Raw genomic sequence first — 27,183 nt, 5'->3', positions numbered from 1 at the left:
GGCCTAGGCCCCCACTACCAATGCGGCTGACCCCTGGCCTTGAGCCACGTGCAAGGGCTGGACGGGCAGCAGACCCCAAGGCAGGGACCCTGTGGCCTAAGGACACCTGTGTTCGGCTCCAGGCCAGCCAGGCTGTCTCCCACCCCCCATCCCCACCTGCCCCTTGTGCTCCAGACCACCTGCCCTGGCCCCAGCAGGCCGCCTTCTGGATGGGAGTCCCTGGGGGCTGGGAGGGGCTTGGGGAGGCCGTGGCCTCCCCCACGTGCGGCCCCTGCGCACCCCCAAGCGGCGCCCTGGAGCCCACGAGCAGCTGCGTGACAGACACGGTTTAATGCGGGGCAGGCGGTCACGCGCCCGGCGCCCTCCCCGCGGCCTCAGTACTCCCAGAGCGCGGCCCCGGCCGGCGCGTCCGCGTCCGCGCGCAGCAGCCCCGAGGCGCCGCCGCGCAGGTATTTGCCGCTCCGGGCCCGGATGGCCACGCGGCCGCGCTCGCGGAACTCGAAGAGGAAGTCCTCGGCGCACTCGCCGTCGCTGCACACGCTGCCGTGGCTGCCGGTGTTCCAGAATCCGCCGCGGCCTGCGGGGGGGACAGGCGGCGCGCGTCGGCGGGGCGCGCTCTCTGCCGGCGGCCCGGCCCCGCCCCGCCCCGCCCCGCCCCCGCGGCGCCCCCCACTCCCCGCTCCGGGGCGCCCCCAAACCCGCCCCGCCGCACACCTCGAATCTGGTACGCGCCGTCGCTGAAGCTCAGGTGGAAGACGTCGTATACCGAGCGGTTAGTGTCCAGCTGGTTGGAGCCCCGGCGGTGGCAGACGAAGCCATCCAGGCCGCGCAGCACCAAGATGGGCCGGTTGATGAGCTTGAGGGTGAACTCCTCGTCCTTGCCTGGGGGGACAGGGCGCTGCTGGGGCCGCCCCTCTGCCACCTTCCCTGTCCAGGCTCCGTCTGGTGGAGTCCCCAGGAAGAGCCACACCCCGGACTTGGGCACCCAGCTTGGGGGCCAGGATCTGCCATTGCCCAGTGTGCCACCTTGGCCAGGTCCCTGATGCCACAGAACCCGGGGGTCCCCAGATGCACAGTGGAGATAAGGAAGCTCTGGGATCTAACTGCTCCCCTAATGTCAAGACTGATTATCTTGGCTAGCAAGCCATTCTTGCCATGGCTGCAGCAGTTCTGTGGGGAGGGGCGTGTCCAGCCCACCCCCGTTCTCCACCATCTTGGGTGGAGAACCAGCCCCAGCCCCTGCCCCCGGGCAGGCAGGGAGGCTCACCCACAAAATCGCTGATGGCCGCCAGCTGCCCGTTCTTCTTCATGCACACATAGCGCCCATTGCTGGCTTTGAGTGCCACCCTCCGGCCGCGCCACTCCATCTCAAACATGGTGTTGGCAGAGCTAGAGGGAGCAGGGCAGGGTCCCCTCAGAGCAGCAGGAGACGGGGTGCAGGGTCTGGCTCCCCAGCCCCCTCAGGTTCCACGATGTGAGACAGGAGCCTGCCCTTCACGGACACACCCACCACCATTAGGAGCTGCTCTCCACCCAGTGAGCGTGGCCCCCGGCTGGGCTGCTACAGTGGTCCTCACGGTGGAGGTGATAGTGGAGGTACAGGTCATGGTGGAGATGGAGGTGATAGTGATGATGATGATGATGGTGATGGTGGAGGTGATAGTGATGGTGGTAGTGATAGTGATGATAGAGATGGTGATGGTGGAGGTGACAGTGATGATGGAGATGGTGGTGATAGTGATGATGGAGATGGTGGTGATGGTGGAGGTGATGGTGATAGTGATGATAGTGGTAGTGGCGGAGGTGATAGTGATGATGGTGGTGGTGGAGGTGATAGTGATGGTGATGATGGTGATGGTAGAGGTGATAGTGATGATGGAGATGGTGGAGATGGTGCTGATGGTGGATAGTGGTGCAGGTGGTGGCAGAGGCGGGGACAGGTGCACTCACACTTGTGTGGCTGTGGCCTGAATGCCCCCGTGGGTGACCAGAGTCCAGTAGCCCCCAGTGCTGGAATAGAAGGTACACTTCTTTGTCTCCCGATCAATTTGCATTAGGAAGGTCTCATGGTCCATTTCTTCATCCTGATTGGCTGAGACGTTGACCCCTGGAGGGAGGAGATGGGGAAGCCCCTTACTCCTCTCCTGGGGTCAGTAGGGAATGGGGTGGCATGCTTTGGGGGCACCCCTAAAGCCAGGGTGTCTCATCTAGAACCCTCTTGACTTGAGAAGATTTGGAAGGGGCCTCTCAGAGGACCTGGGAGCCCTGCCCCCAGGACCACATGTGCACTCTGTGGACCCTGCACATGGCCCCGCGGGACCCTTGACCTAGCTCTCACCAAGGCCCCAGGACTAGGCCCTTCTGCACTGGCAAATCCCCCACTCTCTGCTAATCAGGTAATCTGCTTGCTCCTACTTTCCTGATGCAGGACTTACAGAAGCCTCTATTTATAGCTCATCGCTAAGCTGCTAGGTGGGCATGGTGGGGTTTCTGTCCTTCCCCACGCCATGCCCCAAGTCACAGCCAGGACTAAGGGACCACCCCTGGGCACCAGGCAGAGGCTGGCCCCCTGTTACCTCTGTGGCCTCCCCCACTCTCTTGTGCCTGGTCTCCCAGGAGCCCTGGGGAAGGACAAGGCTGCCCAGGGCTCTGTCTGGGGCTCTTTGGGGGCAGAGGGGGTACCCATGCCCAGGGTGGGGAGCAGCAGGCACAGGAGTCTCCCCAGTCTCTTCCCATAAACCCAGTCTCTTGGCTCCCTCTGACAAACCACACCCCTGTTTCCATGGCAGCTGGCCACTCTGAGTGGTGTGACAGATTGCAGAGGCCCAGGGACTCCTGGTGTGTCTAGCTGGGGGAATGGGCCTGAGGGTGAGGGCCAGGCCTGACCCAACACTGCCCCCAGGGAAGGGAGGGTGCCAGGCAGTGGCCCATAGTGGAGAGCTGGGATCTGCTGCCTTTCACCAGCTCCCCAAGACTGCCCCTCCAACCCCCGAGGTGGGGTCTCCCCCTCTTACACGGGTCACTGCTCAGATGCAAAGAAGCAGCCGCATGTGCCCTGGAAGGTGGCTCAGTGTTTTACCGCCGTCCACCCACCGCCAGCTCCATCTTCCCATCAACAAATACTGAACTAAGTGACCAGCTGCGATGTCCCCGGTGCTGTCCCAGGCCCAGGGTCAGCAGCGAGCAAAACAGACACGGCACTAGAGTCCACAGGAGCCACGAGCACAGAGCCGTCTGGGCGGTGTCCACGCCAATGAGTGCTGTGGAGTGGCCAGGCGACCCCACGGAGAAGGTACACGCCAAGACCCGAGGGAGGGAGAGCCCCGTCCCTGCAGGTGCTGAGGAGGAGCAAGGTCAGAAGTCCTGGGTTGGGTGCACCACGCAGCACCCCGTGTGGCTCTGGCCGCCACTGCGTACCCCCAGGCTGTGCCGTCAGTGTGACCCCAGCATTTCCTCCGTACACCTCCTTCAGACAGGACGCCATCCAGGGGTGTCCTCCTACACGGCCATCTGCTGCTGGGGGCCGGATTCGCGGGGGCAGGCGCAGGAACCCAGACCGCTGGGCAGTGCTGGTGTTACCCCATCCCGGGGGGCTGGTTGAGCGCTTGGGGGGTAGCTTTCTTTTGGCCAATGAGCATGAAGAAGTGTCTGCCAGGATTTGGGGGCCGAAGTTTTCTTACTGCTGAGAAGATAAGCAGAGCCGGAGCCTCCTTCTCCTGTGACTCTCCTGCCGGGATGTGAAGCCCGAAGCAGCAGCAGCCACTTTGTGACCACGAAGGTGTCGGCCTGAGATCAGAGCTGACCTGGGAGTGGCTCAGCGAGGAGGTGAGAACGGAGGCCCCTGATGGTGCCACTGAGCTGGCAGTGGTGTACTGCCCCTCAGCACCCCCCCCCCGGGGCTCCAGACTCCCGTTTACAGGAGATAATCAGTGTCCTTTGTCACTCAGCCAGCGTGTGGCCAATTCTCTGTTACTGGCCACAGCAGCACCGACGGCTGTGCTTTCTGTCGGCACCACGACAGCAGTGCAGGCAGAAATGAGCAGGCTGGTGACAGGCAGCAAAAGAAAGTCACTGAGAGGAGAAAACGCTAACCTGGGTGCTCACAGACACCCAAGGGGAAGGACACAGGTTTGGGGGCTGCCTAGCCAGGTAGGTGACTGGAATCAATGCACTGCCACACTGCACCCCACGCATGCTGTGCAGAGGTGAAGCTGTGGCCAAACCCACTGCTCCAGCTGCCTTGGAATTGGGGTGTCCCATATCTCCCCTCCACCAGCTCTGCCTCCCCCCTTGACCAGGATGCCACATCCTGTTTCCTCACATCACTGGTTGCCCAAAGTCTGAAACATCTGCCGGGCTGGGTCATCCCCTCAGTGTATTGCGAGGGTGCCAGGGAAGTGAGTGTCTAGTACTTCCTGCTTCCAGATTGGGAGGTGGGATCTGGTCCTTAGTAGGGACTCCCCCATCAAAGAGACAGGGGTAGATGCAGGGTGGTCAGGAGACTAGAAAATGGTCCATACAGCTACCACCCCCTCCACCATCACCACCATCCTGTCCACCTCCTCCATCAGCATCACCACCACCACCACCATCATAACCATCATCACCACCACCATCATCATCACCACCATCACCATCACCATCATCACCACCACCACCACCATCATAACCATCATCACCACCACCATCATCATCACCACCATCACCATCACCATCATCACCACCACCATCACCATCATAACCATCATCACCACCACCATCATCACCACCACCATCACCATCACCATCATCACCACCACCATCATCATCACCACCATCACCACCACCACCATCATAACCATCATCACCACCACCATCATCATCACCACCATCATGACGACCATCATCACCACCACCATCACCATCATAACCATCATCACCACCACCATCATCATCACCACCATCATGACGACCATCATCATCACCACCATCACCACCACCACCACCATCACCATCATCATCACCACCATCACCACCACCATCACCACCACCACCACCATCACCATCATAACCATCATCACCACCACCATCATCATCGCTACCATCATCACCACCATCATCACCATCACCATCACCATCATCATCACCACCATCATCACCACCATCATCACCATCACCATCACCATCATCACCACCACCATCATCATCACTACCATCATCACCACCATCATCACCATCACCATCACCATCATCATCACCACCATCACCATCATCACCACCACCATCATCATCACCACCATCACCACCACCATCACCACCATCACTGCCACAGTCACCGCCACAGCCATTACCATCACCACTGCCATGAGTCTCTTTCACAAACTGCCCACTTAGAAATACTTGTGTCCAACAGCTTTGACTCTCACAGATGAAACTCTCTCACCGCCATTGCTTCATTTAACTCATTTAAGCAACTGAGGATTGCCAGGCATATGGGCCTTGGCCCAGGCCAAAAAGTGGCCTGTGATGGGAAGGAACAGCTGTGGCGTGTCTGCTAACAAACCCCAGCACCCAGCCATGTGCCAGGACGGGCGCTTATGAGGTGACTCCAGTGCTTGTCACTGTTGGACCAGCCTGAGGACCCTGACTGCAGGCACAAGCCCCCCCTAGCCATGGCTCGGTGCCCTGCTCGGTGCCCAAGGTTGGGCCTCTGCCATTGTGACCAGGGGCAGTGGTGTGCCCAGATCTCCAAGGTGGGCAGGGTGCCCAGGAGGCTGGACGTCCATCGGGACAGGGGCTTAGCAGGCACGTGGGAGCTGCCAGGAGGTGGGTGACCTCCCCCTTCCCTGGTACTGGCCTGGAGGGGCCAGTGGGTGGGGAGGAGCGCCAGGCTCCGACAACCACCTCCGATCTGCACCAGCCCTTAGCGCCCCTCGGCCAGAGTGTGCCTGGCCACTCGGGGGCTCATGGAGCCAGGAGCCCAGTGGGTAGCGATGGTGACGGAGCTAAGGCTTGACCCCAGCAGCCTGGGGCCACCCTGGGACCCTTAGCTTCCTCACGGAGAAGTAGGAACTGCCTGTTCACCCCACAGGCTACTGAGGGAGCCCCCAGAGGCAGGTGACCCGTGCCTGGGGAAATGAGGAGAGACAGGCCACACCCAACAGGGGCAGAGATGGTGCCTTCCCACAGGGAGCCCGGGCCCTGGGCAGGGCCGCCTGCCCCCACTTCTGCTGGCAGTGGAGGTGACACCAAGCGCCCCATTCCTGGGGCTGCATGAGGCTCTCCCCACTCCACCCTCTGCCAGCTCCAGGCCCTGCCCTAGCCCCCTCCCTGACGTCCTTTAAAGTCCAGAAAGCAGGTGGAGGAGGAGAAGGGGAGGAACGGGGCCTCCACAGCCTCCTGCCCACCTGCCCCGCGCAGCATCAGGCCGGGCCGTGGGCCTCCCCCCGCCTACACTTCCACAGCCTCAAGTTCAGCAGCTGCCCAGCAGGCCCGGGGCCGGGATGTTCTACAGCTGTCCTGGGAAAGGCCTGGACCCCTCACCCCGGGCTCAGGGGGGCCCCCAAGCATGGCCCAGGCCCACCCCCTGCACCATGTGCAGACGCATGGACACACAACAGACACGCAAACACACAGGCATGATGCCCTTCCCCGCGAGGCCCCCATCCCCCCCCTCGAGGAGGGCGCCACCTGCCCGTTACCTTGCCGCACGGAGACGTAGCGGTGGTTGGCCGCCACCAGCACCACCTGCGGGTGACTCTCCTCCAGATCGAAGAGCTCGTCCTTGCCAGGCCGGGTGTTGCGGCCGGCCTTGAGGGTGCCGGCGGGCCCCACGGGCGCCAGGTAGCGGCCGTCGCAGTCCTTGAAGGCCAGCTTGCCCGCCTTGAACTCGAGCGTGTAGCAGGCACGGGCCTCGGGCTCCCAGACGAGGCGGCCGTCGCTGCAAAGGTAGCGGCTGTCACAGGACTTGAGGCAGTACCGCCGGCTCTGAAAGATGAGCGTGAGGAGGGCATCCACGCCCCACGGCATGTCACCGTCCGCTGCCATCTCGTCCTCCTGTGGGCACAGGTGCACGTAGCGCCGCCGGCTCACGCTCAGCAGGTGGGCCTGCGGGTGGATGGCCAGGTGCACCGTCCACAGCTCGGCCGGGGAGATGGCCGTGGCGAAGCAGGACAGCTGGTCTTCGGTGCCGCCGAAGAAGCGGCCGTGCGGCTCCGACTGCAGTGCCCAGCGCCCATCAGGCTGTGGCAGGACCAGGAAGTGGCAGTCGCGGCCCGGCTGCTCTGCCTCGCAGGACACGCGCCCGTCCTCTTCGGCCGTCAGGTATCGGCCCAGGTGGCTGCTGCGGAACAGCACCGCCGCGCCCTGCCCTGGGTCGGGCTCCAGCACCCAGGTCTGCTTCCTCTTGAGGCTGGGCGCCGAGGCATTGACCTTGAAGCCAAAGCTCTCAGCTGTCAGGTAGCGGTCTGTGTCGTTGACGAGGCCAAACTGGATCTTCAGCACCTGGCGCAGGCCATTGGTCGGCATCTTTGGGTCGACCAGGTCCCCTCGAGGGTCTGGGGAGCTCTCTCCAGGTGCTCAGGGCTCCTGCAGCCCCCCAGAGGCCCAGTGTGGCTCAGCTGGCCCCCGGTCCCCAGACCCAGCCGGCGTCATGGACCCGCTGCCTGCTCTGACGCCGCCTCTGAGCAGCGGCCGCGGCTGCCGGCAGCTCTGACTGCAGTGGGCAGCGGAGGGCGGGGAGGGCAGATCTGAGATGTGCCGGCTTAGGAGCCACGGCCGCCTCTCACTGCCCCAGCTTGGATTTCAGCCACTCCCGGATGGCACCGCGGCCGGAGCCTGAGGACCGCAGGGCTGGGAGTAGGGCAGACCCCTCCTTGTCCACCGGCCGTGGGCCCTGCCCTGTGGCCCCTGCAGCTCTTGGCCTCTCTCCTGGCTGCCCACCACCTCGGGGCCCAGACACGCTGCACAGACCCCCAGACCGCCCCAACCAGCGCTTTCCCGATGTAGAAAAAGCTGCCGGGTGGAAAACTCACGGCCGCAACCCGATCGCAGCCCTCCACCCTCGGTGGCCGCCAGATCCCCACAGGATCCGGTTACTGCTTCTCTGATTCCTGCTGCCAGGAGCCCGGCAAGGCCCCCACCCCAGCAGCCGCAGCCCCTGTCCTGACCGCCCCCGCCGGCCCCCTGGCCTCACTACGCGTGTCCCAGCCAGCAGCCCCAGGGCCTGGCCTTCCTGGGGTGGCCCCACATCCTGGGCTGGGAACAAGGGGGCCAGTGACAGGGCCAGGGGCCCACAGGACCTGGGACCTGTGCACTTCTGCCCGAGCCAGGGCACAGTAGTGCCTCACGTGAGAGACCCCTGCTTTGGGAAGAGACCCATGCGAACAGGTAGACAGGGACACCCACACGTACGGGGAGCGGAGCACGGTCCTCCAGGCGCCCCCCTCACAGGCAGCAGATGCCCTGGGGCCTGGGGTCAGAGGTTCAGGGTCAGGCCGGCTCCCAGCACACTCCTGTGTGCCCCAAGCAAGTCTCCGGGGCACGAGGCTGCTGACTCCTCCACAGTGAGCTTGGGGTGAAGCCAGCGTCACCTGGCCCTTGGAAGACTCACTGGGTCACCCTGGGGACCCTGGAACAGCTGCTCCCATCGCTGAAGCAACTGGCTTAACTTTGGGGTCTTTATGGCTTTGGGTATGGGGGCCGTGTGGGACAAAGTCCATGCCACGTTCCCGGGTGGCCCTTGGAATCCGGAAGAGGATGAGGCCAGCAGGCTGGGAGAGGCTGGAAGCTGGCCACACCAGGCCCCCAGGGACCCCTGGCCCCCAGCCCTGGGCCACCTGGCAGCGTCCCACCGCTGAGCTTGAAGGGGCATCTTTGGGACCCTCAGTGGGGCCTGCTCAGCTGCACTGGCTAGCCTGTCTCCTGCACCTGCCACAGTGGCCAGGGGACAAGTAGTGAAACCAGAGCTGCCCACTCTGGCCGGGACCAGCCACATTGTCCTCTTCCTCACAACGGCATGTGACCCTGGGCCTCCCTGGGGACCAGGAGCCGGGGACACAGGGCACTTCCAGCCGCAGCCGCGAGGCACTCCCCTGTCCTCCTGAGCCCTCCGTCACTGGGTGGCCATGATGGGGACCCTGTGCCGTAGGGCCCTGGCTGGACACATGTGGCCCCCAGGCCCGGGCAGAGGCAAATGTGCACAGGGTCCTTCCTCCATTCTCCATGCCCCACGCAGCGACTGTGCCAGGTACGTGCTGACACCAGGTTGGGGACCTGTCCCCAACCTCAGGGGCTGGGCGGGGCAGGGAGCCGAGAGACTCCCGAGCGCAAGTCCTGCCACGGCACAGCTGGTCAGCCATGCGAGGGGCTGGTCTTAGCTCGCCTTGTGGGCTGGCCTTGTCCACTTCTGTGACCCACTCATGTTGGCAAGGCAGCGACTGTGCGCATGGCCGGGCCGTGGGCCAGACAGCATCCGAGGGAGATGCAGTCTGGGGTTGCCCCTCCCGAGAGACGGTGCCCAGTGCCCACGTAATCTCCCCACAGTTCCCAGGGAATGGGGGGCTAGCGTCAGTGCCGGGGAGGCATCCCTGGTTTAGGGGTACAGGCCAGTGATGCGTCCTGCGGGCACAGCGCGGCCGGCCTGTGGTGGGGAGGCTGGAGTGGCAGCTGTGCCCGTGGGCGCCCAGGCGTGGACACAGCCGGGCTGTGAAGGAGCCGGGACAGCCTGTCCCTCTGATCAGCGTGATGCCTCATTAGCACTGCCTGGCCCTGGCAGGGTGTTTACAGGCATCAGGTGCGCGGCGGGAGGGAGCCCGGCCGCCAGGCGCTAATCGGGCCTGGCTCCGGGCAGCCTCTCCGTGGCAGAGCCAGAAGCAACGGCGGCCCCTGGATCCTGGGGCCCCGCAGCTCCAGGTGGGCTGGGCTGCCTGCACTGGCCCAGGTGTGTGAGCCAAGGGGACTCTGGGGCCCAGGGGAGGGGGTGAAAGGCGGCCACCAGCCTGAGCGTCCACGGAGGCGGGCGGTGTGCAAGTGCCCTGCGCCGGCCTGGCCTCTGCCTCACACCCAGGCTTTTGCCCGGCTGCCTGCTGGGTGATGCTTCCTTTCCGGATCCCCAGCAGGGTTTCTGGTACACAGTGGGTGCTTAATAAGTGCCTGTGATGGTGTCATGGGCTGAGACTCTGCAGAGAGATGCAGCACTTTGCGTGTGTCCGTGTGCACATGTGTGTGTGAGCGCAGGTGTGTGTGGCCGAGGCCAAGCAGGGGCCGCCGACAGGGACGCCCGCAGGGCCAGCTGGGCCCTGGAGATGCTGTCCCGGGTCCCAGCCTCAGAGCCCGTGGGTGGCTGCCCAAGGGGCCCCCTCACACCCAGACGTGCACCACTCACAGGAGCCCACGGTGGGCCTGGGTGCTCCGAGCCCTTCAGCATCCCGAGGTGACAGGGGGCATCTCTCCCCCAAGCCCCCTGCCAGAGCGCACCTCACAGCCACCCACTTGGGGTGCACAAACGGGTATATCACTGTGGCCCGTCCAGGCTGCACTGTGGGGACATCCAAAGTCACTGCCACTCTGGGAGTCCCATTCATCTGCCCTGCCCACCTCTGAACCCGGCGGGGGAGGAAGTGTGTGCGTCGCGTGCCCGAGGCCCAAGACGCCATCTGTGGCCACTGGACCAGACCTGGGCACGGGTGTCAGGCCACCCGTGCACCGACTTCACCGTGTTTGAGTAGAGGCGCCTTTTCCGTTCCTGTTGGGAGAGGCTGTTGGGCAGGCGGTGCCCCCAGCTGCCTATTCAGACAGACAGCGAGGGACAGAGGGGACAGACCCGCCTGGCCACAGCTGGGTCTGGGAGGCAAGGATCTCCTCGCTGTCAGACCCCCAGCAGATGAGGTCCTCTGAGTGAGCCTCGAAGCCCTCCAGCCCCTGGTGTCCTTTCTAGAACCCTCAGGAAACTATTCCCTTTCCGGGGATGCTGGGGGATGGGCCGCCTTGGCCAACGGAGGTTTCCCCTCCCCACCCAGTCACCCCGCTAGGGCTACAGGGGGCCGCCCCAGCCCCCAAATCTAGACTGCTGGCCCCAGACGCTAGGGCCCAGCCTGTGCTCCTGCCGGCACGCTGCCTGCTGCCATGGCGACTGGCGCGTGCTCCAGGCTGTGTGCCCAGCGACGGATGCTGGTGGCGTGAGCTGGCACGGGCCTTTGCGTGTGCACACTGGGGAGAGGCGATTCCCCGCCTCAGCTGGCCCGGAGCCCTGGAAACTGGGAAACAGAGCCGGGGCAGCCCCACGGCTGAGAACCACGCCCCTCACATCCCCGGCCTAGGCCCCCAGCTCTGAGCAGTGCCCCCAGGCCCCATGCAGGGACCAGAGGAAACCCCCAAAGCCCCTCCAGGCGCCCCACCTCCAGCCCCCTCTGTCCCCAGGCCAGGACACTCTGGCCAGTCCCTGCTGGGCCTCTGCCCCAGGCCCCTTGTCCAGGCTGCTGGGCACAGGCTGGACCCTGATTCCCTCACTCCTGGACCTGTCACCTGCCCCCGCCGGGGTCCAGCTTGGCAGGGCCCAGGGCCGGCCCTGCATTGTTCCGAGAGCCTCGGCTCGCTGGCCTCATGATTTTTTCATGGCTGAGCTCTGTGCGCCTCTGCAGTTCCGCTTACAGGGCGAGGGGGGCCTTACTCTCTTACTCTGGCCTGGGTTGGCTTACTGAAGCCTGCATGACGGGTTTAGGGTGACAGGCTCCGCTGGGCAAGGCGGGGGCAGGGCAGTGTGGGAATGAAGAGCTTGGGGAGGGGTTCCCCAGCCTCAGGCCTCCTGCCCCTCCACGAGAACCCCATCCCAGCCCCCACCCTCACCCGGCAGCTCCCTGCTGGGCCTATCTAGTCTCCTGGCTTTTGTCCTGGTGAGCGCTGGGGAGGGAGGAAGAGGGCCTCGTGGAGGCCAGAGGGTGAGCAGGGAGAGTCCAGAGGCTTCTCTTGGCCCCAGCAAGGCCAAAAGTCCCCAAAGGGACCACAAAGGCAGAACGGAGGGCATCTCAGCAGGCCTAGATGCCTCATGACCACTGGGGTGAACCTTCAACACTCACACCCCAGGACCTTTGCACATGCCTGAGACAGGAGGGGAGCTCACGGGAACAGCTGAGTATGAGTCCCTGGCTGCGTGGGGCTCAGATTGGTAGCAGACCTGCTTCCAGAAATCAGCTGTTCACAGACCACCTGGACCTACAGGCAAACAGGTAGACAGCCACGGATGTGACAACACCTGGTGTGGACAGCCACGAGCCCACGACCAACTCTGCAGGGGGCCACGGCAGCCTCTGCCCAGCCCCCATCCACACCCATCTTCACACACACATACACAGGTAGGCGTGTGCCCCGTGCCAACACACACGACGCCACATCTCTCTGCAGAGGTTCGGCCCATCAGGCAAGAACCAGACCTCCCACATCTGACAATCCCAGGCACTTATTAAGCACCCACTGTGTGCCAGAAACCTTGCTGGACATCAGAAAGGGCTTAACTCTACCTCTGACCTCTGAGGCAAAACAGAAATGGACCATTTTCCGTTCTGCCATGAGACACACTCTGCACAGGACCACCATCGTGGTGTCACATGGTTCCCGTGGGGACAGTGCCACACCGCTCAGCTGCAGGCCTGTGTGCCGGGCTGCTTTCTACAACAGTCTTACTACCTGTCATTAATGAGGCTGCACGGAGAGCAGGAGAGAGGCCTTGGGAACTAAAAGCGTGACAGTGACAGCAGCAAAGTGCAGCATGTGATCGCGGTTAGTCGGGAAGAAATGCTCCAGAGGACGCCGCTGGACCCGTGTCATCATTATTAAACCGCACGGTCCACGCCATCGCTGACTGCAGACGGCGCGAGGTTCAGGTGCCTGACTTTGATCACTGTGTTCCGGTTCTAGGAGGCAACAGCCTTGTTCTTAGGAAAAACACACAGAAACACTAGGCGGTCCTGCCTGAAACGTTCTCCCAAAGGACTCAGAAATAAAAACAGAGAGACGATCAATGATAAGGAAATGTGTCAAAACGTTTAAAATTAGGTAAGTCTGAGGCCGGGCGCGGTGGCTCACGCCTGTAATCCCAGCACTCTGGGAGGCCGAGGCGGGTGGATCGCTCAAGGTCAGGAGTTCGAGACCAGCCTGAGCAAGAGTGAGACCCCGTCTCTACTAAAAATAGAAAGAAATTATATGGACAACTAAAATATATATAGAAAAAATTAGCCGGGCATGGTGGCGCATGCCTGCAGTCCCAGCTACTCGGGAGGCTGAGACAGGAGGATCGCTTGAGCCCAGGAGTCTGAGGTTGCTGTGAGCTAGGCTGACGCCACGGCACTCACTCTAGCCCGGGCAACAAAGCGAGACTCTGTCTCAAAAAAAAAAAAAAAAAAGAAAGAAAATTAGGTAAGTCTGAAATTATTTCAAAACAAAAGGTTAAGAAGCACAATAAATAAAATGAAGAAGCCCACCGAAGAGTCTGAAGTCAAGAAAGTATCCCAGAAAGCAAAAAAAAAAAAAAAAAAAAGGACATAGAAGAAATAATAAGAATATTAGAGAATTAATCTAGGAAGTATAATGCTCAGTTAATAGAAATCCCAAATGGAAGAAGAGAGAAAATACAAGAGGACAGAAAGAAATTGGTACAGAAACAACAATACAAGAAAATTCCTGGGAGCAGGGGCTGGGGCGTGGCCCACGCGGTGAATGTTTCTCCGTCGCAAAAATACCAGCAGGAGACAGGGGCTAACCCTTCGACATCTCAGGCCAGTTTTCCTTTTCTTTTTTATTTTCCTTATTTATTTTTAGGGACAGGGCCTCCCTCCGTGGCCCTGGCTGGAGTGCAGTGGTGCGGGCATAGTCCATTGCAGCCTCCGACTCTGGGGCTCCAGCGATGGGACTACGGCGTGAGCTACTGCGGTGGCCCCACTATTTTTCAAATTTTTATTTATTTATTTATTTTGTATTGCCCTGGATTTTACCCAATTTTTTTTTTATTTTTTTGTAGAGATGGATCCTTGCTATGTTGCCCAGGCTAGTCTCAAACTCCTGGGCTCACGTGACCCTCCGGCCTCAGCCTCCCGAAGTGCGGGGATTACCGGTGTGCGGGGATTACCGGTGTGCGCCGCCTCGCCCGGGCCTGAGGCTGGTTTTCAACTTGAAATTCCCTCCCTCCAAAGGACCCCTCACAGGGGAGGGTGAAATAAAGCCATTTGCAGATATGCAAACTCAAAATTTTACCTAGGGGCCCCAGCCTTGGGCTGTCCCAGCTGGGGGAGCCTCAGTCTGGGGGGGGAGGCGCAGAGAGGACAACGCTTGCTGGGAGGCCCGCGTGGGGCCAATGAGCAGTGACCCTACAGGGGCACCCAGGTGCTGTGGGCAGGGGCCAGGCGTGGGGGCTCCTTGGGAAGATTCCTCCCCACGGCCCTGGTGGACACAAGGGGTGGCCGACCCCTGTCCTTTCCCGGTATGACCTGACCTCAGCTTGGGTCTGGGTCACCTCCCACTCCTGTCCTCTGCTCTTCCCTACGGCCTCGGAGAAGGTGTGGCTGTCCTGGTGGGGCACTCAGGTCCCCTGAGGCTGCCACCTTGTCTCGCCCCCACCACCTTCCTAGAGCCAGCCCAGGCCCAGACAATCTTGCCCACAGCTCACAGCCTCACATGGCTCAGGCCTGGAGAAGCTGGACAGTCCCTTTTTTTTTTTTTTTTTTTTTTTGAGACAGAGTCTCACTCTGTTGCCCAGGCTAGAGTGAGTGCCGTGGCATCTGCCTAGCTCACAGCAACCTCAAACTCCTGAGCTCAAGCGATCCTCCTGTCTCAGCCTCCCGAGTAGTTGGGACTACAGGCATGCACCACCATGCCCGGCTAATTTTTTCTATATATATATTTTTAGCTGTCCATATAATTTCTTTCTATTTTTAGTAGAGATGGGGTCTCGCTCTTGCTCAGGCTGGTCTCGAACTTCTGAGCTCAAACCATCCGCCCACCTCGGCCTCCCAGAGTGCTAGGATTACAGGCGTGAGCCACCGCGCCCGGCCTGGACAGTCCCTTTGTCCCCAGCAGGTGTGTGTAGTGAGAGGCCCAGAGTCCTACCCCTCCGGCCCTGGCACCACCTTTTCCTGCTGCGTGAGCTCGAACCAGCCTCTCAGCACCTCTGAACCTCCCTTTCCTTCTCTGGGAAATGATGGGTATTAAGGGCCATCCATCCGCCCAGGTGGCAGAGTGGCTGAAATAGCGCCGTGGTGCCCAGTGAGCACACAGGACAAAGGGGGCTGGCCGCCGAGTCTCTCCGGACCAGCCTTGCATTCAACAGACTCATCAGGTGCACCCCTGCCTGGGGCTCCTCTGTGGGTGCCGCCTGCCCCTGGACAGAGCGGTGCCGAGGGCATCCGGGTGGGCTGGCCCGTCTGGGTGAGTCCAGGCCCTGGCCCTCCGCTCTGCCCTGCCCTGGGCGCGGGCTGACCCCATCCCACCTTCCCCGCGTCTCAGCACTGGCTGCGATCACCGCCGCTCCCCTCGCTCCCCTGGCGGCCCTGACCGGTCCCCCCCCACCCGCCGACGGCGGTGACTCAGCGGCCGCGCTCCTCGCCCAGCGGCGCTAGCGGGGCCCACCTGGCGGCCCGCCCGGGAACGGCACCGGCAGCTCTGCCCGGCCCAACGCGGGCCCGCGCCGGGGCGCCATCTCCCGGCCCGGCTCCTGGCCCGAGCCCCGCGGTGCCCGTCCGGGAGCGTGAGCGGAGGTGGAGCCGGGACAGGCGCCCTCCCCGAGCGCAGGGCAGGGGGCGCAGAAGGGCCTGGGGTGGCCCCGCTCGCACCACGGAGCCGGCGGGTCAGGGCGCCCCAGGTGTCGGGGCCCCAGATTGCTCTGTCTCGGGGCACCCTCTGGTTTTCCGGCCCGGGGCCACCACGTCCCCGGGGACACCGTTTCTCCGGGAACACCGGCGCTGACCCAAAGGGCGCAGGGAAAGCTGGTGCCGGGACCAGACTTCCGGGAGGCGGGCCGGGCGCTGGGAGGGGCGCGCGGGGACGCGGTCGGGCTGTGCCGCGAGCCCAGCACCGCCCCAGACCGAATCAGGGCACGCGGCCCTGCGCGCGGGCTCACCCAGCGGGAGTCCCTCGTCGCCGGGCCAGCGCAGACCCACCCTCCGGGGTTCCGCAGCCCAAACGCAGCAAGGCCGGCCCCAGCCGTGCCCGGGCTGTCTGTGCTGGGGAAGGAGGGCGCGGCCAGGCCAGGGCACCACCCGAGCCTGGGCCCCTCTCCACTGTGCACAAGGCAGCTGCAGCCCTTGGGACAGTGGCAGGGTGGGGGCAACAGAGTACCCAGATCAGTGGTCCCTGCCCTTTTCCAGCCCTCACCCGCCTCCAGGATTACGGAGGTTGAGGACCCGAAGACACCTGTCGCAGGGGGCCCTGGCCTAGTCTTGCTCTCTGCATAGCTCGCTGGGAGTGCTCCCCTGACCCCGCAGCCCTGGACCAGAGTAGGAGGTGCAGGAAGGGTTAACCGTGGCCCTTCTCATCTTCCCGCCCACCTCTGTCCCCTGCAGCCCTGGAGAGGCAGCTCCTCCCTAGCCTGCCTGGGGCTGGGCAGCGGAGAAGCCAACCAGCTGGGGGCAGGGAGAGGGTGCCTGGGAGGCCTGGCCTGGCCTCTTCCCTCCCAGCCCTGGAGCCATAGCCTCTCTCTGCATTTTGGAGTCAGGATGGGGGTGAAGCTCAGAACCTACCCCACCTCCTTGCCTCCCGGCCTGTCTTCCTCCAGGGCTGGGACCCTCGTCCTCCCGTCCACTTCCACTCAGGCTTCCCACCCACATGCAGATGCCAGGCACTATTCCAGGTACAGGGGACACCAGCCCCACCATGGAGGACAAACCAAGAACCTCCACCCTGGGGCAGAGGATGGGGAAAACTAATCACTGGGACTGCATGGGGGCCAGGGGATGGTGTGGGGGCCTGCAGGGAGGGGGCAGTCGGAGGACAGCCAGGCCATGGTCAGACCGGGCGCCAGCAGGCAGGGGTGCATAGGTGAAGGGTGGAAGGGCAGGCAGAGGCTGCCCTGAGTGCCCCCAGCACCCGGGGAAGGGACTTAGATGCCATGGTGAGCAGGGATGGCCTTGGAGAGCAGTGGGGACCTGATCTGCAATGTGGGGGTCAACTGTGGGAACCAGAGACAGGTGGGGCTGAGGCTGCTGGGCTGGGACCGGTGAGATGAGGGCCAAGCCAGGGAGCAGGACGGACAGACAGGGGAGTCGGGGATGGCCTGGAGGGACCCTGGTGTCTGGCTTCAGCCTGTGCTGCGGGTCGTTGCCATCTGTAAACACAGCTCCAGAGTCGGGGCCATGCAGAGGGGGAAACCGTGGTGGGGGCAGGAGGAAGGGGGCTGGAAGGGGTCAGGGCACTCCTGGGGGGTGAGTACCAACGGTCTGTGGAGGAGGGTGCAGTTGTGCCTGCCTGCGGGTCACGCTTCACCACACCAAGGTGAAGGGTGGACGGACAGTTCCATTTCTAGACCGCCATGGCGGCTGTGTGGGGCGGGAGCCAGGCCCCGGGAGGTCGGGCTGGCCTGGGGGTGTGTCCTTGAGGCAGAGCGAGGTGCCAGGCTGTCCGACTCTGACACATCCGGGCATTCAATGCTTCTTACCACCTGGGGTGTCAAGGCCAAAGGCCCTGCAAACCTTGGTGGGGAGGCCTGGGGTGAGGTCTGCTGGGCCACATGATGGCCTCCTGTCCCCAGACCCCTTGTCCATGCGGGGCTGCACACCTCGTATCACCAGCCCGTCTCCTCTTTTTGACAGAAAGGGGGTCCAGAGAGGCCGCATAGCAAGTGCGGGGTCTGGCCCAGAATCTGGGTGAGCTGGCCCCAACTCAGGGTTCTTCCAAGGTCTCCTTGGCTCCTGCTGCACTGTGACAGGGAGGTGGGCAGCCTCACATGAACTCCAGGGGGGCCTCTGTCCTCCAAAGGCATGAGCAGTGGGGGAGGATGGGGCTGAGGGACCCCTGGCCTGAGTATCTGCACACCCAAGCCCCTAACCTTCATGTGGGGTGCCCATACTGTTCCTCCAGAACCCTTTGACCTCCAAGGATGCGACGTGTCCTTGGTTTTGGCTCACTAGCCTGACCCAGGAGACTGCCTCAGTCCCCACCTGTAAAATAGCACAGTCCAGGAGCCTCCTCCGGTGGTGAGAACTGGACGACACATGGACAGGCCTGGCCTGGTGCATCGCAGCACGCAGCAAATCACAGCCCCTGCCTGCCTGACTCCACAGCAGTGGGGGCCAGCTGTGGGGTGCTCTGTCCCAGGAGACCACCAGCCAGCTAAACCTTCTGGGCTTCAGTCTGTGCAGTGTGGACAGGAGAACCTAGCCCCAGACTGGGCACCAGGCAGGAGACCGAAGTGTGTGACCCTGACCTTGTCCTTTGAGCCAAAACTCAGAGGGGGCCAGGCCAAGCCACAGGAATCAGGCCTTGCCCACCAGGGCAGCCCCTGGAACCACCCCTCGGAACACAGAGCCCACGCCAAGGCTGCCCTGGCCCACGGGAGTCAGCCCAGGGTCCTGGGAGGGGCTTCAGGAACAGGAAAATCACCTTGCATTTGATCTGTCTGCAAAGAAGAGGAAAGTAGACTAGGAGTAGGAAAACTTTGGTTTTCCTGGTATTTTTTCAAATTAACTTTTATTATGGGATAATTTCAGACTTACATGAAAGTCACAAAGACAGTAGCAGAGTTCCCGTATGTGCTTCGCCCACTGTCCCCTACTGCTGGCATCTTACAGAATCGTGGGACAACTGTCCTGAGGGGTTGACCTGGTTCTTGCCACTTGTCAAACTCCAGACTTTATTTCGCTTTCACTACTCTCCTCTTTTCTGTTCAGGATCCCAGGTTGCATTTGGTGAGAGGAGGAAAAAACATTCATTCCTGCCAGGTGAGATGGCAGAGGTACAGCCAGGAGCAGGGCTGTGCAGTGGGGAGGCGACCAGAGTCCAGGGAGCACCCCGGGAGGCAGAGGCAGAGAGATGACCGGCTTGCTTGGTGCAGAGGGAGGAACAGGACTGGGACCCAGAGGTGGGGCAGTGCAAGCCCTGGGGGGCCCGTACCTGGGGGAGCTGGCCCTGGGGGGGCTCGGCTCTGTCACGTTTCCTACCAAGGAGAGGCCACCTCTCTGGGCTGCTGTCTTCTCACCCATTACATGGGTAGAATATGAAATGAGACAAGGTCACGATAAAAACTGCCAGAGCCAGTACTGAACTAGAAAAAAAATCATATTGCTTCTCTGAGCCCAAAGTCTCCATCCCAAAATGGGAAGGACATCCCTGGGTCTGGCAGAAGTGCTGCTGCTGACTCTCCCCCACTCTGTCCATTCTGTCCCCTCCCCAGGCCCAGGCCACCAGGCCCTCTCAGGCTGCAGCCCCAGGACTGTTGGGGACAGCCCAGCACTCCGGCTTCCCAGAGCCCAGACCAGGGCGGCCCCGACGTGACCTTGGGCGAGACCTTGCCCTGCCCGGCAGCACAGCAGAAAAATCACAGCGCACGACACCGCGCCCCGCCCCCACCGGGCTCGGGGCCTGGCTCCTCCGGGGAGCCCCCAGGGCGGTGACCCCCAGATTCCCCCCAGGCATCCAGCCCGGCCCCCGTCCCCTCGGCCCCGCACGCGCCCGCCCCCACCCCCGCCTGGGCTTCCCCGCCACCGCCCTGCGTCCCGCGGGCCAATCGGCGACCTCCTTGACTAAATAAGGCGAGGAGCCGGGGCGGGCGCCCCCAGTCCGTTACTTCCGCCCCCCGCCCGCCGTGACTCAGGCGGGGACGGCGCTGCCCCGGGCCCGGCTTCCCGGCGGCGCCCAGATCGCCAAATATGGCCGCGCCGCGCGCCGCCGCCCGCGCACCTGGGCTGCACCTGACCCGCCACGGCCGCGCCCCTCCGCCCGGGCCCCGGCCCCCGCCGGCGGCCCCGCGCTGCACGGGGGGAAAAGATCCTTGGGCCCGCAGTCCCCTCCCCGTCTGTACTCGGAAGCGGCTGGGAAGCTGGGCGCAGCCCCTCCCGGCACCCGGACAAAGGACTTTTAGAGGAAATCGCAGTGCGGGGGGCGGGGGCAGCCCCCGGCCGCAGTTGAGTAGAATTTGGGCTGGGTGGATACTTCCCACCTCCCAGGTCCTGCGGCGTGTGACATCGCGTCTTGGGACCCTCCCCCCCAAGTGGAATCCCCCTCCCAGGTGACGGCCAGGCTTGCCCAGGGACGCGAGTCAGGGTGGGTTTTCTGGAGGCCTATGCGGGGGTTCTCCCATGGGGGGTGCACTCTTCACAGACAGCCTTGCTGGGGCCCCTGGACAGTCTAGGGTTTTGGGGACCCAGCATCCTCCCCGCTAGGCCTGGTGGCACGGTGGCCATAGGCACAGTCTTGGCGTCTGGGGTACCTGCAGCCGACAGGTGAACTGGGCCAAGTCCAGTGTTTTCACTGTCTTAGGTGGGGTCTCGGTTGACCTGGCAGGCCCGAGGGCTGGGACAACTCGCGGGAGCCCGCCCGGCCCCGCCCCCCAACCTGCCGGGGTTAGGCTGAGTGTCTTGCGGCCTTGGACCGGACCGCGGCCTCACTGCCACCGTCCCTGGCCAGCGCGCTTCCCAAGCGCCTCCTCTGACGTTTGATTCCACACTGAGCAATTCCAGAGGTTTACAAATAAGCCCAAGGAAACGGCCGTGCCAGGTTCCCCTCCGGGCATAACCTAAGCACCAGTGCGGGCAGGTGAGGCCAGGACCCTGCCGCAGGTGACAGGTCTTCCAGCGCAGGCTCCAGGGGAGAAACGCGCACTCTGGGCCTGGAGAACCCACTGCCCCAGGGCAGTCTGGAGGGAGCCCAGGTCGGTGGCTCTGGGCCCAATCCCACTCCAGGCCAGACCCCGACCCTTTCTTAGTATCATAAACAGACAAGAGGACCCCTCTCCTTTAGCCAATCCAAGACTGGAAAGTCAGAATTCCCTTTCCCTGTCACAGTTTCCCTACAATGTCCACAGGTGACCAGAACGAAACAAAGTCCCCCGCCCCCCACTGCCCCCTCAGTGGATAAGACAGTGGGGTGACCCGAAACCCTGAGTGGAGCCCGCGCCTAGGGATAACCGGGCCTGTGGCTTGAGGGGCAGGACGTGTCGGGTCCGATAGAAACGGGCCCCAGCTTCCGGAACGCTGGGGAGCGGGCAGCGCGCCCCTCCAACCCCCGAGGGGCCTGCGCGGCGGCGGCTGCGCGGGGAGACCGGCAGCCCCTTCCCATCGCCACCGTGGGGAGGTGGACGGCTCCCCGCAGCTACCCCGCGCCTCCAGGCTCAGCTACGGGAGGAAGCCCGCGGGGACCCCGCCCCGCCCCTGCCCCGGCTCCGCACCGGCGCGGGGATCCGCCCTTGCGGCCTGGACACCCTGCAGAGCCCGAAGGGAACGCGCGCGGGGGGCGTCCCGGAGAGCGAAGCCCCCAGAGGGGCCGGGCCGCGGGGACTCACCCCAGCTCGAGGCCCCGCCCGCCCTGGGCCAGGCAGTTTCGGGGCGCAGCTGGGTCCCCCCCCCACTGCGCGTAGTCCCGGGCCGGGACGGCCACGGCGCGGCCCTCCCGGCGACCCCCGCGGGCACCCCGCCCGCCCGCGCAGGGTCTCCGGCGAGCGGGGGCGGCGCGGGCGGGGCCGTTAGGGGCGGCGCGGGCAGGGGCGGTGCGGGCCGGGACCCCACGTGTCCTTGCCGGGCGGGCCAATGGACGCCCGGCTTTCGGCAAGATCGCCATATATGGCTATGTTCTGGGGCCGCGCGCGCCGCCGGGCCGCGCGCGCGCCCCGCTCCCGCTTAAATAGCGGCGGGGGAGGCCGCGCTCGGTCTCACTCGCTGCCGCCTGTCCGCGCTCCGCGTCCTCCTGCCGCTCCGCTCCTCCGCCGGTAAGCGCCCCGCGCCTCCCGCACCCGGCCCCCGCCAGGTCCGAGCGGACGCCCCGACCGCCGCCCTCGGACCCCGATCCCTCGCCCCGGGAGGCCGCGCCGCGCCGGAACAAAGGGCGGCCCGGGTGGGGGGGCCCAGGGCGGAGCCCCGGCCGCAGTGCGGAGTCGTGAACGGGGCGTTACGCGGAAGGCCCAGCCGTGGGTTCCAGATGGTTGCTACTGCGAGGGGTGGCGGGTCCTCGGCCCGGGGAGAGTGTCTCCTCGTGGAGGGCGGGCCCCACCTAAGTTGGTAACTCTGTCGGGCAGATCGCCATGGAAGAGGAAATCGCCGCGCTCGTCATTGACAATGGTTCCGGCATGTGCAAAGCTGGCTTTGCTGGGGACGACGCCCCCCGAGCCGTGTTCCCCTCCATCGTCGGCCGCCCCCGGCACCAGGTGAGTAAAGGGCGCCTCGCTGCTCCTCGGGCCCCAGGCCCCGGCGCGGCCTGCGCCCTGGGGGCGCGGCGAGCCTGACGACCCCCCTCTGCAGGGCGTGATGGTGGGCATGGGCCAGAAGGACTCGTACGTGGGCGACGAGGCCCAGAGCAAGCGCGGCATCCTGACCCTGAAGTACCCCATCGAGCACGGCATCGTCACCAACTGGGACGACATGGAGAAGATCTGGCACCACACCTTCTACAACGAGCTGCGCGTGGCTCCCGAGGAGCACCCGGTGCTGCTGACTGAGGCTCCTCTGAACCCCAAGGCCAACAGAGAGAAGATGACCCAGGTAAGGCCGGGCCGGATGCTCGGTGTCCGCCCGTTTCACAAGTCATTTTCTACTCGGCCTTATTTTCCGGATTTTCAAGTGTTTCTCTCGCTGTTTCCAGGGTTCTGTTCCTCTCCTGGCATTTCCTCCCTGAAGCCTCCAGGTTTCTCGTTTGGTTTCTGCCTGCGTTCTTTTCTTTCTCCACACATCACACTGGCATGCCGGCATGTTGTGCGTGTGAGCATGGGGTGGCCGCGGGTCTCTGCTTCTGACTGAGCGGACCTTGTCCTTCCCCAGATCATGTTTGAGACCTTCAACACCCCCGCCATGTACGTGGCCATCCAGGCCGTGCTGTCCCTGTACGCCTCTGGTCGCACCACTGGCATTGTCATGGACTCTGGAGACGGGGTCACCCACACGGTGCCCATCTACGAGGGGTACGCTCTCCCCCACGCCATCCTGCGTCTGGACCTGGCTGGCCGGGACCTGACGGACTACCTCATGAAGATCCTCACGGAGCGCGGCTACAGCTTCACCACCACGGCCGAGCGGGAGATTGTGCGCGACATCAAGGAGAAGCTGTGCTACGTTGCCCTGGACTTCGAGCAGGAGATGGCCACCGCCGCATCCTCCTCCTCCTTGGAGAAGAGCTACGAGCTGCCGGACGGTCAGGTGATCACCATTGGCAACGAGCGGTTCCGGTGTCCAGAGGCGCTCTTCCAGCCGTCCTTCCTGGGTAGGTGTCTAGATGGGAGTGTGAGTTAATGCCCCCCCCCCCCCCCCCCCGTCTCACCTGGGAAAACACCTTGGGTGACACAGGACCGCTGAGGGAGTGCTTTACTCCCTAGGTATGGAGTCCTGCGGCATCCACGAGACAACCTTCAACTCCATCATGAAGTGTGACGTGGACATCCGCAAGGACCTGTACGCCAACACGGTGCTGTCAGGGGGCACCACCATGTACCCGGGCATCGCCGACAGGATGCAGAAAGAGATCACCGCCCTGGCGCCCAGCACCATGAAGATCAAGGTGAGCTGGGTGGCGGGTGGCATGCTTGGCGGGGGAGGCCTTGCCTGGGAGGCGGTGTGAGCTGAGGCCACCCTGACTGTCTCCGCAGATCATCGCGCCCCCTGAGCGCAAGTACTCGGTGTGGATCGGGGGCTCCATCCTGGCCTCGCTGTCCACCTTCCAGCAGATGTGGATCAGCAAGCAGGAGTACGACGAGTCCGGGCCCTCCATCGTCCACCGCAAATGCTTCTAAGTGGACTGTGAGCAGATGCGTAGCATTTGCTGCATGAGTTGATTCAGAAGTATCGATTTGCTCTGGCAAATGTACACACCTCATGCTAGCCTCACGAAACTGGAATAAGCCTTTGAAAAGAAATTTGTCCTTGAAGCTTGTATCTGGTATCAGCACTGGATTGTAGAACTTGTTGCTGATTTTGACCTTGTATTCAAGTTTACTGTTCCCTTGATTGTTTAATACCCTGTACATGTCTTTGATTTGAACCCTTAAGACCTGTGGCTCAGTCACCTCGTGGCTGAGGTGAGAACATGCTTGAAGAGAAACCTGTGGCCTGGGGAATCCGGCCAGCAGCCTCGGCGTGTGCAGGGTATCGGTGCGTCAGAGCTGACCATTCCGGGATTTCCCTAGGGGCCGGCAAGAGTCCTGAACCAGTCCTTTCCGTCTTGCCGGTCTAGCAGGGTTTGGAGGAGTCCAAGCCCGGGGACCCAGTTTCCTGTCTTACCTGTTTTCCTGTGGGAACACCACGGGCGGTTACTTGGCTTGAGTTGGAAGCAGTTTGCATTTACACCTGTAAATTTATTCATCCTTTTAATTTATGTAAGGTTTTTTGTACGCAATTCTCAATTCTTTAAGAGATGACAAATTTTGGTTTTCTACTGTTACGTGAAAACATTAGGCCCCAGCAACACGTCATTGTGTAAGGAAAAATAAAAGTGCTGCAGTTAAGTGGCTGGCTCCTGTCTGGGGCGCGGGCGGGCTGGGAGGGCGGCCTGCGCTGCTGTAAGATTCCGAATTTTAAGAGCAAGGAGGCCTAGTCAGTTGGCTGTTAGAATTTACTGAGTACCAACTGCTCCCTGTGCCTGGGGGAGGTTTTGAAGGCTATGTTGCCAAGAAATGCTTGGAGCCACAAGGAGCTCAGGCAGGGGCACTTAGGATTGGAGGTGGCTTCTAGACTTACTGAGTCCTGGCTAAAATGGTAGGTGTGTCACCTGCCATGAGCCTGGTTCAGCCCGGCCGGTTCAGACAGCCTGGGACCTGCGTGCTGCGGTCCTGCTGTCTTGTCAGGCTGGGTGGGACTGGTTGGTCTCAGGGTGGACCCTGCTTTTCTGCAGCCACTTCACATTTTAAAACTTCATCTTTTAGAGGTTGGGTCAGGGAGGTAAGATTTCTTTACAAGACAAGTTGAAAAAGTTTAAGGATTTGGAGGAACATAGGGAAGGTTTTATATTAAGGCTGGTCAGGGGGCTGTTTTCGCTGCTGCTCTGTCTCCCTCCAGTAAAGGTGGCTTCTCCATGGGGGCACACTGCCCGTCCTGTCTGCAAGTAGCTCAACTCCGTGCACACACTTCCGGAAACGCTGCTGCGCACACAGTAGGTGCCACATGTTAGCCCTTGTTCCTTTCTGTGCTGGAGCAAGATTTCTGCAGTATGGACCACACTGGCCTTTTTTTGAGGCACTTTAGGGACAGCAAGCAGGTGAAGGTACATACTGTGAGGTTAGAGGTCTGCCCCGAGCCTACCAGGTAACATCCTCCCCTCAGCCAAAGGGAGGCTGGCTACAGGGACACCTGCCCCCAGCCTTCTCTAGGGTGGAAAATCTCATCTATGTGGCAAATGCTACCTTTGTCAGCAACTCCTCTCTGGGTGGCTCTGAGCTGAGTGCACCACAGTGCTAAGCTTTGAGACAAGAGGTGGAGCTTCAGGGGAAGAGACATCAGCTGTAGCTACCATGACTTTTAAAACTGAATCTGCTTAAATTAAAGCAAGGTAGGAATAGTTTTTGCCTACTACTACAAAAAAATGTCATCGACAAAGTTAACAGGTACCTGGGAAGAAGTGTCTTCAAAGTCTAAAACAGGAGTTTAGAATATGCAAAAACTAAAATCAGAAGTCAGGGAGTTCCTCATGGAAAAATGGGAAAAGCAACTGAATAGGCAACTTAATGGAAGAAACCTGAAAAGCTAACCAAATGGGTGCTCATTAACACTAGGCATCAGAAAATGCAAATTAAAACAAATTAGTACCAGTTTGTAACTATCAGACGGGCAGATATCGGGAGATGGATAACTCCGACCGTTGGCCAGAGCATGGGGGACGGGAGCACCGTGAGCTGCAGCCATCCCAATGCGTGTGTGCCAGCTCCCGGGGAAATTAGGATCATGAGTGTGTCCTCACCCCTGGGCGTGAATCCTAGAGAGACTCCCGGACAAGGGCTTGCAGGCTGTGGGGTGAGTGCAACGTGGGGGATGGGGAGCCCGCCCGGGCCTCAAGAAACAGGCTGGGCTGTATTTCGGGCTCCATTATGTAAATAAAAACATGTGCGAGAAATCTGATAGGGATCTAGTATCCAGGATCTGCAAAGAACTCCCACAACTCACTGAAAGGACAAATAACCCAATGTAAAAATTGGCAAAGGACTTGAATAGACATTTCCTCCAAAGCAGATGTACAAGGGGCAGGAGCTCTGGGTCCCAGGCAGCTGTTGGATGTGCACAGGCTGCAGTTCCAGTGTCAACAGTAGTGTAGGCTCCAGGGCTCCTGCTCCAAAAAAAAAAAAAAAAAAAAAACAAAAACAAAGCAGATGTACAAATAAATGGTCAACAGAGATAAAAACATGCTTGACATGGCTAATCGTTAGGGACATGCACATCACAACCACGATGGCGACGGCCATAAAAGCAGACAAAAATGGAAAATGCTAAGTGCCGGCGAGGACGTGCAGCAATGGAGCGCTCGGCTGCTGTGGAACAAGATTTGGAGTTTACTTAACGGAAGGGACTCGCCATAGGATCCAGGAATTCCACTCACAGGTGACAGAGCCCAGACGGAAAACAGTTACTCAAACAAACCTGTGCGTGTGCTCACAGCAACGCGACCTGCAATAGCCAAAGGGCGGAAGCACCACGCGTCCACCAGTTGACGAGGACAGAGCGAGGCGCCGCACGATGGCACACGCCCTCGCGCTTCCGCACGGCAGGCCTTGAAACACGCTCAGCCACTCGGCCACGCGCGCAAGGCACACATCGTGCGACTCCAGCTGCATGAAACGCCCGGGACAGGCCAGTCCTGAGGGACAGGAAATAGATCAGGGGCTGGAGGGAAGGGGACCGGGAATGGCCGCTTACTGGGTACAGAGTTTCTGTTTGGCATGATGAAGACGTTCTGGGACTGGATAGAGGCGGTGGTTGCACAACACTGTGAATATACTTAATACCACTGAATTGTACACTTAAAATGTTTAAAACCATGAATTTTATGTTATGCATTTTTTTTGAGACAAAGGCCCACTCTGTCACTTGGGCTGGAGTG

At 61.9% G+C, this 27,183-nt stretch overlaps 2 protein-coding genes and 1 long non-coding RNA gene across 4 annotated transcripts; 2 read left to right on the top strand and 1 right to left on the bottom strand.

The window, feature by feature from the left end:
• Positions 1–311: 311 nt before the first annotated feature.
• On the bottom strand, positions 312–7,662 carry FSCN2 (fascin actin-bundling protein 2, retinal). Of its 2 annotated transcripts, none has more exons than XM_069481797.1 (5): positions 6,681–7,662; positions 1,951–2,107; positions 1,268–1,389; positions 715–882; positions 312–577 (listed from the first exon to the last, which is right to left on the bottom strand). In XM_069481797.1, the coding sequence occupies exons 1-5, from the start codon at positions 7,504–7,506 to the stop codon at positions 375–377; spliced, it is 1,476 nt and encodes a 491-aa protein (XP_069337898.1). In that variant the 5' UTR covers positions 7,507–7,662; the 3' UTR covers positions 312–374. The 2 variants fall into 2 exon arrangements, with proteins under 2 accessions (XP_069337898.1, XP_069337897.1); XM_069481796.1 differs by having other exon boundaries at positions 375–577; positions 715–942; positions 1,256–1,389; positions 6,681–7,506.
• An 8,959-nt stretch (positions 7,663–16,621) lies between these two features.
• LOC138391801 (uncharacterized) lies at positions 16,622–19,615 on the top strand. The gene is made up of 3 exons (XR_011234857.1): positions 16,622–16,813; positions 18,849–18,899; positions 19,352–19,615. It is a non-coding gene; the product is annotated as an uncharacterized lncRNA (long non-coding RNA).
• A 2,182-nt stretch (positions 19,616–21,797) lies between these two features.
• On the top strand, positions 21,798–24,593 carry ACTG1 (actin gamma 1). Its single transcript, XM_069482982.1, has 6 exons — positions 21,798–21,880; positions 22,187–22,315; positions 22,410–22,649; positions 22,926–23,364; positions 23,477–23,658; positions 23,747–24,593. Exons 2-6 carry the CDS (start codon positions 22,193–22,195, stop codon positions 23,888–23,890), a joined length of 1,128 nt encoding a protein of 375 aa, XP_069339083.1. The 5' UTR covers positions 21,798–21,880; positions 22,187–22,192; the 3' UTR covers positions 23,891–24,593.
• The last annotated feature ends 2,590 nt before the right edge of the window (positions 24,594–27,183 follow it).

Source organism: Eulemur rufifrons, chromosome 9 (genome assembly GCF_041146395.1).
Source record: "Eulemur rufifrons isolate Redbay chromosome 9, OSU_ERuf_1, whole genome shotgun sequence".
In the NCBI taxonomy this organism is placed as follows: domain Eukaryota; kingdom Metazoa; phylum Chordata; class Mammalia; order Primates; family Lemuridae; genus Eulemur; species Eulemur rufifrons.
Note: the sequence above shows the minus strand (reverse complement) of the source record. Positions and strands in the feature narration are given on the sequence as shown.

Excerpts from the sequence above, each read along its gene's own strand:
- FSCN2 (XM_069481796.1), bottom strand. The coding sequence starts at position 7,506 with ATGCCGACCAATGGCCTGCGCCAGGTGCTGAAGATCCAGTTTGGCCTC. Across the intron at positions 943-1,255 it reads TTTTGTGGGTGAGCCTCCCT|ACGGAGCCTGGACAGGGAAG; the intron begins GCCTGCCCGGGG and ends GGACTCCACCAG. Across the intron at positions 578-714 it reads CGGCGCGTACCAGATTCGAG|GCCGCGGCGGATTCTGGAAC; the intron begins GTGTGCGGCGGG and ends TCCCCCCCGCAG.
- ACTG1 (XM_069482982.1), top strand. The coding sequence starts at position 22,193 with ATGGAAGAGGAAATCGCCGCGCTCGTCATTGACAATGGTTCCGGCATG. Across the intron at positions 22,316-22,409 it reads TCGGCCGCCCCCGGCACCAG|GGCGTGATGGTGGGCATGGG; the intron begins GTGAGTAAAGGG and ends CCCCCTCTGCAG. Across the intron at positions 23,365-23,476 it reads CTTCCAGCCGTCCTTCCTGG|GTATGGAGTCCTGCGGCATC; the intron begins GTAGGTGTCTAG and ends TTTACTCCCTAG.